This window comes from Topomyia yanbarensis, chromosome 2, assembly GCF_030247195.1.
Source record: "Topomyia yanbarensis strain Yona2022 chromosome 2, ASM3024719v1, whole genome shotgun sequence".
NCBI lineage: Eukaryota > Metazoa > Arthropoda > Insecta > Diptera > Culicidae > Topomyia > Topomyia yanbarensis.
Genome location: NC_080671.1, coordinates 136,727,424 through 136,738,831, shown reverse-complemented (window position 1 = coordinate 136,738,831; position 11,408 = coordinate 136,727,424). Strand labels below are relative to the sequence as shown.

The following is an 11,408-nucleotide window of genomic DNA, read 5'->3' as shown; positions in this document are numbered from 1 at the left end:
GTTGCACATAAACATTCGAATATTTCGATATTTTCATGAAATTTGAAGAAAAGATTCACGCGCCCTTTCTTTTACATTGGATTTCTATGCGCCCATTTGCTGAGCCCTATTAAAAGGTATACTGTCAAGCTCGCCCATTTACCCAGCCCTACCCAGCAAGACAGAGTCAGTTTAGCCCATTTACCGCGCCCTTCTGAAAATTATGTACACGGTTTAGCCCTTCCGCAAATGGTGGTTGCTGAAGGGCGAAATCACGACTGGGATGCAAATTGGGCGTAAGCATTTTTTTAGTTTCTACCCACTAAAAGCACATATGAATTAAATTCTTTGTTATATTGTCATAAGGTTTAACGAAAAATGCTTCCGGAAAAACACGGTCATAAAGTAATTTATACCTACAATAAAAACTACATTTAGAAAACCTTCGCCGAATATTGAAACTGATTTTTCTCCATTTGAGTACATTGCGACTTAGGCCCTAATGAAAGATCTGTGTCGAATTGGGTCCCACACCAGGGGTCTGTTGGTGAAGACACAAACAAATAAATGACTACACGCTAACTTTATTGAAACAGGTCATGCTCGTCAACAGAATGTGGGATCAGGGTTTACTGTGTACATCAAGGCTAACTAGCATGGGATGGAAAACTCGTGAATGAACCATACGCTTCGATTATTTTTATTTTCGCCTGTGGTGAACTCAACTCACCTTCGTATGTACTTTATAACTTTTAAAGAGTATACTCCACCATATCTCCCGTCTGTTCGTCTTGTTGCACATCTACGCAGTGTTCGATTTGATCTTCTAAATTTTCGATTAGAGATACTTTGGGAACGTTTTCATTCATATGTGCTTCCAGGTGAGTTTTTTCGTGCTTGTTTCTGCCCGAAGACGAAATAAAAGCAGCAGGACAGAACCGACACGCGTGAGGCCGTTCACCTGTGTGGATTTTTTCGTGCGAGGTGCAGTTATTCTTCTGCACAAAACTCTTTTCGCAAAATCTACACTTGTGTCTCCGATTGTTCTCGTGCGCGTCGATATGGGTTATGAGCTTTTGTCGACAGTCGAACATTTTCGAGCAATACGTGCAACGATGGGTTTTCAGAAGTTCTTTGTTCTCATGCATTATCATCGTGTGCCTAGTGAGACTCGATCTGAACGGGAATCGCTTTTCGCAAAATTCGCATTGAAACCTTTTCTGATGCATCATCTTATGGTAGAAATATACCCGGTAAACCTTACTCACAAAGTCGCAGTTTGGGAAATCGCATATGTATTCTCTGTTCTCTGTTGTCTCTCGGTTGGTTCTGGCGTTTTTGGTTGAGTTATCTGTTAGATTTGATTTCTGACTTCTTGCCTGATTCCTGAATCGTGGATCGCCTGGGAAGTGATTAGCCATATGATAACGAAGTGTGGTACCGCAGACAAAACTTTTGCCACACTCGGTGCAATGATGAGCCCGCTCCCCGGTGTGTCTACGCTTATGGTTCTGGAAATTGGCCTCATGGTTGAATCGTTTGCCGCACTTTTTACACTCAAACGGCTTTTCACCAGTATGAATGCGAAGATGTCGTTTAAGTAACGGATTGCAGTTGAACTTTTTGCTGCAATATTCGCAGGTGAATGTTCCTTCCGCCATGGCGCGATGCTTGGAAAGATGCGTTGATAGAGACTTTTTATTTGTAAAATGCCTTCCACAGAAATCGCACGTAAAGCCATCTCCCAGGGCGCCTTCATGACTTTCTATATGCTGCGCAAAGGAATCGCCGTTGATACACCGAATCGGACAATAGTTGCACTTGTACGGATAAAGATGTGTCTGAAGATGCTTGTTGAGGCCGTACAGCGATTTAAACTCCTGAGGATATTCATCCGTATTACATTCCTTGCATGTAAATGGAACGATATCAACGTGAACCTCCAAGTGCGTGTCCAGTTCATCGGCGTCGTTGTATGAACTTTCACAAATATAACATGTATGAGGGATAAGCACTGGTTTTGGTTTATGTTCAATGTTACGTTTTGGTTTTGGTGCTGCTTTTGGTGTATACAATTCCTTCCACGAGAAGACAAACTTCTTTTTCTTCGGTCCATTTTCTTCATCTTCCGAATCTTGCTGTTCAAAAAAATCAATTGTATTCTCGTGTTCTACCAGACTATCTTCCTTTTTCACTTGAGGTACATGAATAGGCTCTGCAGTCGTTTCTTTTTCAGACATCGTATCTGATATACTGTCAAGACCATGTTCTTCCACCAAATGTTCCTCTTCGAAGGTCTCCTCTGTCACTGTTGGTTGCATATCCAACTTCATCGGATCGACTAGTTCCTTTTTAACGTCTGCAAAGTCGACCACCTTAATTACTCTTCCCGATGGCGCAGGATTGATGAAATTAATATTTATCGGCTGCCAAATAGAAAACTAATTAGCAAATCAACATAAAATGTGTTAATCAGTATTTACCCGAACAGACATGTCTTTCTTCACTGTCATCATCAAACTGTCCAGATAGTTTTCGTTCTCGCTATTAGCTTCGAAACTGTTTTTGTCATAGTATTTGTAGTGATTCTCCAACTGATGCGCTCTAAGTAAATTTTTTAATTTCTTGTCATTATGAATCAGCTCTATTCTTACGCTGAATGCAAGATCTAACTTGGCAACACAGCTAGTGCAGATTTTGGTGGGAACTAATATATCCGTTTGAATCGTCAGACCAGTAATAGTAAAGATAATCTCAGTGAGCGTAGCATCATGTAGTTTAGAGCTGAACGGCAACAATTCGGACCGCTTCCTTAGACAAATACGACAAAATAAAGTTCGTAGCTCTATCTCTTGATCGATCGTATTGAAATTGGTTTCCGTGCAACTAGGAGCGGTATAAGATGTTGAATCATTGGTTACCATAACATCTTCACGTTCAAAAACATCATCTTCATCGTCGCCTTCCGGTGCGAATATCATTGGAACAGCTAAAAAAGTATGCTTTGAAACATGTTATCGCAATAAAAGTGGCTTACTCACCTCCCTCCAACAATTTCTTTACCTCATTTTCCTCGATCAGTTCCGAGTGTAGAAAGTGTTCTGAGCAGATATATTTTCCCCGCCAGCGAAACTTAGACGCATCAACGCTAACAAATTCCATCCAAACTTTTCGCAGCTGTGGATCTAGTGGAAACGGATGGAAGCCAACGTTTGGATCAGCACCTGGCTTTGTGTTCCGGCAGAAGGGTATGCAACAAACAAGATCCATTGTATATTGTTCCACGATCCGATTCTTTAGTTTGTTATTAATCAATTTTCTAATGTAAAACCTTCCATAACATTTCTCCTTGTCCTGACAAAAGGTTTATCCACCAGGCTCTCGTTCGATTAATAAATTAATAATAATCCGATTGTCAAACCATCTAAACTATTTCCTTGACCTGAAATACAGTGTAAACTAACAGGCTTTCGTAACAATGATAATATAACAATACAAATTACGGAATGTTACTTGAAATGTTATTGGACGTAGCGAAATACTTTTAGATATACAATCAATACGTACTTTTCAGATATTATCGGTTAAATTGAAGAGCTATCCGAAGTATCTATCTTTCATTATGATACACAATAGTAATAAATACAATCGTGATTTGCTGGATGGACACTTTTTAACCGAAACTCCACACGGAACATAAAAAAATCCGAATGTCCAATTTACTTTGACAATTAAATCAGGGATGCCATACATGTTTTTCAAATGTTCCCATAAAATATTAATTGGCTCCAGCACCCACCCAGTTGTTCAGGCGGAAAATGAGCCGGAATGCTGGATGGTTCTAGACCGTATTCCGGCTCCGGTGCCACAACCGATTCTGGTTGTAATTGGTCCCAGTAAAGTTCAGCTGGAAATGAGCCGGAATTCCAGCTGGTTCCAGTTAGTATTCCGGGTCCAGATGCACAACCATTCTAGTTTCGGCAGAACTTTACTGGGGTTGTGTCACTGTAGCCGCCCGGTCAAACCGGGCCAATATTTTTTTTTTTTGAATTTGTAATTTTATTGAGCACGATAACCTGTTAGTAAAGACTTTGAATCAGGTCAAGGAAGTTATTAGCTCAAATCAAAACTCGTCGAAATGTCAATCCGGAGTGTTCATTTGTGTTTACATTTTGCTAGCGTTGCAAATTTTATTTTGTGTCCACCACCCAATGTGGCTACGCCACATCGCTTAACCTAGGGATAGCCCCTACCCAGCTAAGTTCAGTCGGAAATGGACTGGAATTCTGGCTGGTTTCAGTTCGCATTCCGGCTCCAGTGACACAACCGATTCTAACTAGAATCGGTTGTGTCACTGGAGCCGGAATACGAACTGGAACCAGCCAGAATTCCGGTTCATTTCCGGCTGAGCTTAACTGGGTATGTTTGAGCAAGCCGGGCAAACGAGTGGATCACAGGTTGGCTTGCTTCCGACGGCGACGGCAGGTCAGTGGCCACCTCGCCCGGCAGATCCTCAGCGGCTTTGCGCCGCTTCGGCTCCTAGCCCTCGTTTATGCGGCTAAGCCGCATCGAAATGGTACCCCTTAAACATTCTAACTAGAATCGGTTGTGTCACCGGAGCCGGAATACGAATTAGAACCAGCCAGCATTCCGGCTGAGCTTAACTCGGAAGTTTGGTAAGATTTAATCTGGAGATAAAAAATTTCTGGCAACGCTCCAGCACCCCGTTGAATTCAAACGATTTCTCCACTTGGGCGCCAGGTTGACGATATCAAATCCATATCAACATTAGAATAGGGCTAATAAGATTTGTAAACAAACTTTTGTTTTGCTGATTTCTCTTAATTTGTTATATTTTCAACACAGAAGACATTTGAAATTGATTCTACCAAGGGTAAAGATGTTGATTCATGTGTATCTTTCATGAAATTCAACTCGACAGCGGAATAATAAGCGAAATAAGTTTGTTTACAAAAATCTCATTAGCCCTTTTGAAGAATTGATATTGAAATGAACTTTGTTTACTTTCGACAAGTTTTGTTTCGAGCCAACAACATCCAGCCGGTCAAACCATTCGGAATTTGATTCGGAATCCTGAATGGAGTCATTATGGATTCCAAATCAAATGCAACAACCGATTCTGAGTCGGAATCGGTTGTTGCATTTGATTTGGAATCCATAATGACTCCATTCAGAAATCCGAACCGGTTCCGGAATGAGTTTAACTGGGCGGAGGCTGGATCCCGGTCAAACCATTCGGAATTTGATTCGGAATACTGGATGAAGTCAGTATGGATTCCAAATCAAATGCAACAACCGATTCTGAGTCGGAATCGGTTGTTGCATTTGATTTGGAATCCATAATGACTCCATTTAGAAATCCGAACCGGTTCCGAAATGAGTAACTGGGATGTTGTTGGCTCGAATCAAAACTTGTCGAAAGTAAACAAAGTTCATTTCATATCGTCAACCTGGCGTCCAGGTGGTGAAATCGTTAGAATTGAGTTCTACAAGATGACGACACGAATGAACTCATGATGAATGAAGTTCATGTTTGACAATTTTCGGTGGTTTGTTTACTATGTCAGTTGCGTGAGTGCGAATGCAACGGGTACTCATCTGTTACATTCTAACTCACGTAACTCCTATATAAACAAACCACCGAGAATTCAATATTAATTCGTCAAAAGGGCGAAAGCGTTTTTTGTAAACAAACTTGTTTCGCTCATTAGTCTGCTGCAGAGTTGAATTTCATGAAAAATATGCGTTAATGTAAATTTTCAATTGTTTTCTGCTTTGAAATTATAGTAAATTAAGAGAAACCATCAAAATAAAAGTTTGTTTACAAATCTTCGCCCTTTTGCAAATTTAATATGGAATTGTCAAAGGGAGTTCATCCGTCTCAGATTGTGGGGCTATGTCGGTTTGTGTAAAACCTAATTCAACGGGGTGCTGGAGCGTTGCCAGAAAATTTTAATGTCCAGATTAAATTTTACTAAACTTCCCAGTTAAGCTCAGCCGGAAGGCTGGATGTTGTTGGCTCGAATCAAAACTTGTCGAAAGTAAACAAAGTTCATTTGATATCGTCAACCTGGCGCCCAAGTGGTGAAATCAACGGGGTGCTGGAGCGCTGCCAAAAAAAATTTATTTCCAGATTAAATTTTACTAAACTTCCCAGTTTAACTCAGCCGGAATGCTGGCTGGTTCTAATTCGTATTCCGGCTCCGGTGACACAACCGATTCAAGTTAGAATATTTAAGGGGTACCATTTCGATGCGGCTTAGCCGCATAACCGAGGCCTAGGAGCCGAAGCGGCGCAAAGCCGCTGAGGATCCGCCGGGCGAGGTGGCCACCGTCGGAAGCAGGCGAACCTGTGATCCACTCGTTTGCCCAGCTTACTCAAACATAGGGGCTATCCCTAGTTTAAGACAGCACGCGCAAAAGCGATGTGGCGTAGCCACATTGGGTGCTGGACACAAAATAAAATTGGCAACGCTAGCAAAATGTAAACACAAATGAACACTCTGGATGAACCTATCGTCAATTGACTTTTCGACGAGTTTTGATTCGAGCCAATAATATGGGCCCCTGCTGGCTGATACTAATTCGCATTCCGGCTCCGGTTACACAACCGATTCTAGTTAGAATGTTTAAGGGGTACCATTTCGATGCGACTTAGCCGCATAACGGAGGCCTAGCAACCGATGCGGCGCAAAGCCGCTGAGGATCCGCCGGGCGAGGTGGCCACCGACCCACCGTCGGTAGCAAGCGAACCTGTGATCCACTCGTTTGCCCAGGAACCACTGACCCAGTAAAGTTCATCCGGAAATGAGCTGCAATTCCGGCTGGTTCCAGTTAGTATTCCGGCTCCAGTGACACAACCGATTCAAACTAGAATCGGATGTATCACTGGAGCCGGAATACGAGCTGAAACCAGTCGGAATTCCGGTTCATTTCTGGCTGAACTTTACTGTGCAACATTCAACCGGTACTACTTTACTGGGCACCTTTACGGTTGTGAGCACTGCTCACATCTTTTTATTTCGATCAGTTTGACGTTTTAGTTCGGCCGCAATGCTACCAACATGTTGGGCTGAAAGAATGACGTTTCCTCTTTCCGGCTTTCGCCATTGTCAAATACGGACGTGTAGAACGTAAATAAGTGAATATCTTTTTAGTTTTAACTGTTAAAATCGATGTTGATTGTTTGTACAATCATTTTGAATATTGCAGCTCGTTGCGACCAAGTAAAAATTGTTTTATTTGAGTGAATATTGTTAACGATAAAGGTTATAAATATGTTTAAAAGTCATGGATCACTACGCGTCTGGTTACTTCATAGCACCCCCCGAAGCACCTTGTGTGCCTATATCAAGGGTTATGTACGACCGATTCGTTCATTTGCCCGCTGTCTGCCGTAGACACGTGTTGTATTTCTTGCTGATGGTGCTAATTAAACTTGTTAAAAAAGTAGAATTTAATAGTGTTATAAAGTGATAGCTGTTGTAATAACTTGGTTGAAACGAAAGCTGTACTGTTTATTAATGGTTTTATTCCAGTATGTATTGAAACGTTAATTGTTTTTTTCCTCAGCACTCATGTCGGAGGTTGAAGCGTTTGAAAGTTTTGAGGGCGACAATGTCCAGCCCCAGGTATTCGACCAAGCACCGGTCGTCCAGCCAGCGGAACTCCCGGACATTAAGTTATTCGGACGCTGGAGTAGCGATGATATCCACATTTCGGACATTTCCGTATCGGATTACATCGCAGTGAAGGAGAAGCACGCCAAGTATCTTCCCCATTCGGCTGGTCGGTATGCCGCTAAACGGTTCCGCAAGGCCCAGTGCCCAATTGTTGAGCGTCTCACCAATTCGTTGATGATGAAGGGACGCAACAACGGTAAAAAACTGAAAGCTGTCCGCATCGTGCGCCATGCGTTCGAAATTATGCATCTGCTAACCGGGGAAAATCCGCTGCAGATTGTGGTGCAGGCCATAATCAACTCGGGGCCACGTGAAGATTCAACCCGTATTGGTCGTGCCGGTACTGTGCGTCGTCAAGCCGTTGATGTTTCCCCACTGCGGCGCGTGAACCAGGTAAGTGGAGGTTAAGTTTTACGTGAAAAAACTAGTTCCCGATTCTATGCAGGCATATTGAGCGATCTTTTCTATCACATTGACGTTTTCAATTCCATTAGAATCGAAAATTAATCTCCAAGCTGGACAACGGAAATTGCTCGACTGCTCTGGTATGAGTTGAGTGTTCCGTTGCTCAAATACATGTTTTACCGTTTGCCTAAAGAACTAAAGGTGGGCTATAGAAATTTAACGTTCTGATTTTTTTAGGCTATCTGGCTTCTGTGCACCGGTGCTCGTGAGGCTGCTTTCCGCAACATCAAGACTATTGCCGAATGCTTGGCTGATGAGTTGATTAACGCTGCTAAGGTATGCGATGTTATTAGCTCTTAAGGTTGCACAGAGAATGCGCAAAATTCGCAAACGAAAAAAGCAGTTTTTTTCCACACCGTATGTCAGATCTTCATAAAAAACAATCAGCGTATGTAGAACGTTGTTACAGTACTGCTGATTGATTTTTATGAAGATCTGACATACGGTGTGGAAAAAACTGCTTTTTTCCTTTGCGAATATTGCGCATTCTCTGTGCAACCTTAACGTTTGTGCTCTAACTGGCATCTAATTGTAACTATTTTTTTTTTGTTTAGGGTTCCTCTAACTCGTACGCCATCAAGAAGAAGGACGAACTGGAACGTGTCGCCAAGTCTAACCGATAAACCGTTACGGCAAGGCACATGTGGCTGTCGAGCGATACGCTTGTTTTTGGGGCTGGTTTCTATCTCCCCCTCCCCATTTTGAATGCACGTTTTACAACGTGTTTCTGCTTGCGCAAATTTAATAACCATCAAAATTAACAACATCCACAGCAATGATTCTGTTGCGCGCTAGAATGTGAATAAAAAAGGCATAACGTGAAGATTCACATCTGATTGTTGTTATTTATATGGATACATGATGGATACCATAGTCTAGTAACTATTCTGAATATAATTACTTTGTTTTTCCTTACATACTTTCAGATCAGTTGCGTAGAATTTCTGATCTAGATCCTTATTCTAGAGGTGAGTAACGATCGAAAAATGTGTTAAATTAACTATTTAAAAAAAACTGTAAATGAGTGTTCACCTCTTCCGTCAATTGCTCAATAGCTTTTAAATGCTCCTTAACTATTTTAATAATATTGAAAAATAAAGCAAGCAAAAGAGGTTCTCATATGCAGATAGTTTGTTTTTAAATATAGTTGTAGTGATGGCTTTTTATTGATTTGTCCAGATCACTTGTAAATGCTGACCTTTCTATACATCGGTCAATGTTTGTTTCTACTGGACGAGAGTAACGATGATCATCTGCAAAGATGTCTGAATACACTCAGATTTCTTTCTCGCAAAATCAGCAACAATTGTCCACAATTATTTGCTAGCATAGATAATGAGAAAAATCATCCTTAATAATTTGGATATATTTCTTCATTTACAGGTTCCTAACTCAACGATTACTGGAAAGGATGTATAACAGATAAAGGTATGTTTCTATTACACTTATTTCAAAAAATAGGCAAAGTGGTCCAAATATCGCTAAATGCTTTTTCCACACTTGATTCGATTAGGCATTGAATATTTGGACCAGATCATCGTTCACTGGTATCTTGGAGTCTCGAGCTAATTTGTAACTCTACATCGCGACGTGCAACGACATTCGAACGTTTCTTTTCTATTGTACTATTTCCCTGTAACCTCCAAAATTGGCTGACCAATTTTTTTTTAAACTTTCGCAGGTTTTTCAACCACAGATGAAGATGGAATTTCTAACGGTAAGTGCATTGAAAAATGAATGTAGTGAAACCTACTAACAAATCAACACTTTTTTGAATATGGCAATACTATCAGTAGTGATGTAATTCTAAGAAAATCGGCAATGAATAGTTCTGGATTTGCTTTTAATATTCAAGCAAACTTATTGAAAAGGTCCTATGTGCAAATGAGAGCCTCTCTTTGTTTACTTTCTCTTCGGCTAATAACATGGTCGCATTTGCATTTGCTGCTTAACTCTTTGCATAATATGCTAGTGGAAATCATGCTCTTCCAATGTGTATTGGAACATTATTGGAAAGATTTGTGGCAAAGCCGCGATAATCGAAAGAGAAAGTAAACAAAGAGATGCTCTCTTTTGCACATAGGTCCATTTCAAAAAGTACGCGAGAATATCTCCCTAAAAACTACCGTTTTATCCTTATTTTTTTACTGTTGCGTGTCCTACAAAAAACACCTTTAACAGACCGACAAGGTACCCGAAAATTGAAAAGTCCACAGCTATAGCAATTTTTACCGATTCCGACACGCTTGTTTTAGATTTAGAAATGATCCGTTTTCAGACTGAAAATGAGCCAGTTTCATTCGTCTGGTTCCTGGTAATCCGGATGTCCGGAGGTATGAAACAGTACTGGGATACTATTGGAGAATTTATATGGACTTACTGTCAATATGTGTATCAACACTCTTGAAATTGTGAAGTCTTCCGGGATTAAACCATCCAATGATCCAATAACCATGAGGTGCCGTCTTCTGAAGTACGTCCTAGAATTGCCAGTATCCCATTGAAATTCACAAATAGTATCTGTATTGGTACATACCTCCTAAATTCATTCGTTTTTTTCTGAGTCTGAAAGTGCATGAGCTCCTGCATCCAAAACATCCTAGTGCCCAAATCGGATAAAAATGTCATAACAATGAGTATGAGTAGGTGCCTTGTCGGCTTGTTGTGGTGTAGAAGAATACAGAAGGCCTCCCTGAAGCCCATCTTACTGTATTATACGTTGCTTTGCTCGATTGTTTGGAGACGTTCTAAGATGTCACTAGGTATCAATCTTCAGTCGGAAAGGGAGACTAGAATTTCATGGATTGAAATCTGAAATGCTACCCGGTACCACCCTGCCGGACATATAACGGTTAAATTAGGAAATATATTGTTCCACACGTTGTATTTGTTACTGCAACAATATCGTAAAATCCTGATTTGTAGAATCATTTGTTGCGCTTTGAAGGCTTCATGAGCCTGTATGTAAAACTCCCTTTGTTTACATTTGAAAGTATCGCCGTATTCACAAAAAGTGTTGCAATAATAATGTCTCTGCTGAAAGTTTTTATTTTATCCATAGAAATAGAGACCCAATGTGAGACAGAAAATATTTAGCTCTTGTCGAACAAATAGTCAAAACGTCGCGAACTTTCATTGCGGTTTTGATGCTTAACAGAACAGACATTTTCCTAATAATTAACAAATGATTGTACCCCATTTGGCATAAGGTCGTTTGGCATAAGGTCATTAGGTATAACAGTCATTTGGCATAACATTTGG

The 11,408-nt window shown here is 40.8% G+C and overlaps 2 protein-coding genes across 5 annotated transcripts; one reads left to right on the top strand and one right to left on the bottom strand.

Annotated features, from left to right (window-relative positions):
* Nucleotides 1-543: 543 nt before the first annotated feature.
* LOC131681468 (zinc finger protein 420-like) lies at nt 544-3,680 on the bottom strand. Of its 3 annotated transcripts, none has more exons than XM_058962273.1 (4): nt 3,547-3,680; nt 3,021-3,421; nt 2,463-2,968; nt 544-2,405 (listed from the first exon to the last, which is right to left on the bottom strand). In XM_058962273.1, exons 2-4 carry the CDS (start codon nt 3,247-3,249, stop codon nt 732-734), a joined length of 2,409 nt encoding a protein of 802 aa, XP_058818256.1. In that variant the 5' UTR covers nt 3,250-3,421; nt 3,547-3,680; the 3' UTR covers nt 544-731. The 3 variants fall into 3 exon arrangements, with proteins under 3 accessions (XP_058818256.1, XP_058818255.1, XP_058818257.1); XM_058962272.1 differs by having other exon boundaries at nt 3,021-3,438; nt 3,547-3,671; XM_058962274.1 differs by having other exon boundaries at nt 2,463-2,941; nt 3,021-3,438; nt 3,547-3,671.
* Nucleotides 3,681-7,051: 3,371 nt separating this feature from the next.
* On the top strand, nt 7,052-8,976 carry LOC131681466 (small ribosomal subunit protein uS7). 2 transcript variants are annotated; one of them, XM_058962270.1, is made up of 4 exons: nt 7,052-7,141; nt 7,573-8,075; nt 8,325-8,423; nt 8,702-8,976. In XM_058962270.1, the coding sequence occupies exons 2-4, from the start codon at nt 7,578-7,580 to the stop codon at nt 8,768-8,770; spliced, it is 666 nt and encodes a 221-aa protein (XP_058818253.1). In that variant the 5' UTR covers nt 7,052-7,141; nt 7,573-7,577; the 3' UTR covers nt 8,771-8,976. The 2 variants fall into 2 exon arrangements, with proteins under 2 accessions (XP_058818253.1, XP_058818252.1); XM_058962269.1 differs by lacking the exon at nt 7,052-7,141 and adding an exon at nt 7,384-7,510.
* The last annotated feature ends 2,432 nt before the right edge of the window (nt 8,977-11,408 follow it).

Excerpts from the sequence above, each read along its gene's own strand:
- LOC131681468 (XM_058962273.1), bottom strand. The coding sequence starts at position 3,249 with ATGGATCTTGTTTGTTGCATACCCTTCTGCCGGAACACAAAGCCAGGT. Across the intron at positions 2,969-3,020 it reads AAAGAAATTGTTGGAGGGAG|CTGTTCCAATGATATTCGCA; the intron begins GTGAGTAAGCCA and ends ATACTTTTTTAG. Across the intron at positions 2,406-2,462 it reads AGAAAGACATGTCTGTTCGG|CCGATAAATATTAATTTCAT; the intron begins GTAAATACTGAT and ends TCTATTTGGCAG.
- LOC131681466 (XM_058962270.1), top strand. The coding sequence starts at position 7,578 with ATGTCGGAGGTTGAAGCGTTTGAAAGTTTTGAGGGCGACAATGTCCAG. Across the intron at positions 8,076-8,324 it reads CACTGCGGCGCGTGAACCAG|GCTATCTGGCTTCTGTGCAC; the intron begins GTAAGTGGAGGT and ends TGATTTTTTTAG. Across the intron at positions 8,424-8,701 it reads AGTTGATTAACGCTGCTAAG|GGTTCCTCTAACTCGTACGC; the intron begins GTATGCGATGTT and ends TTTTTTGTTTAG.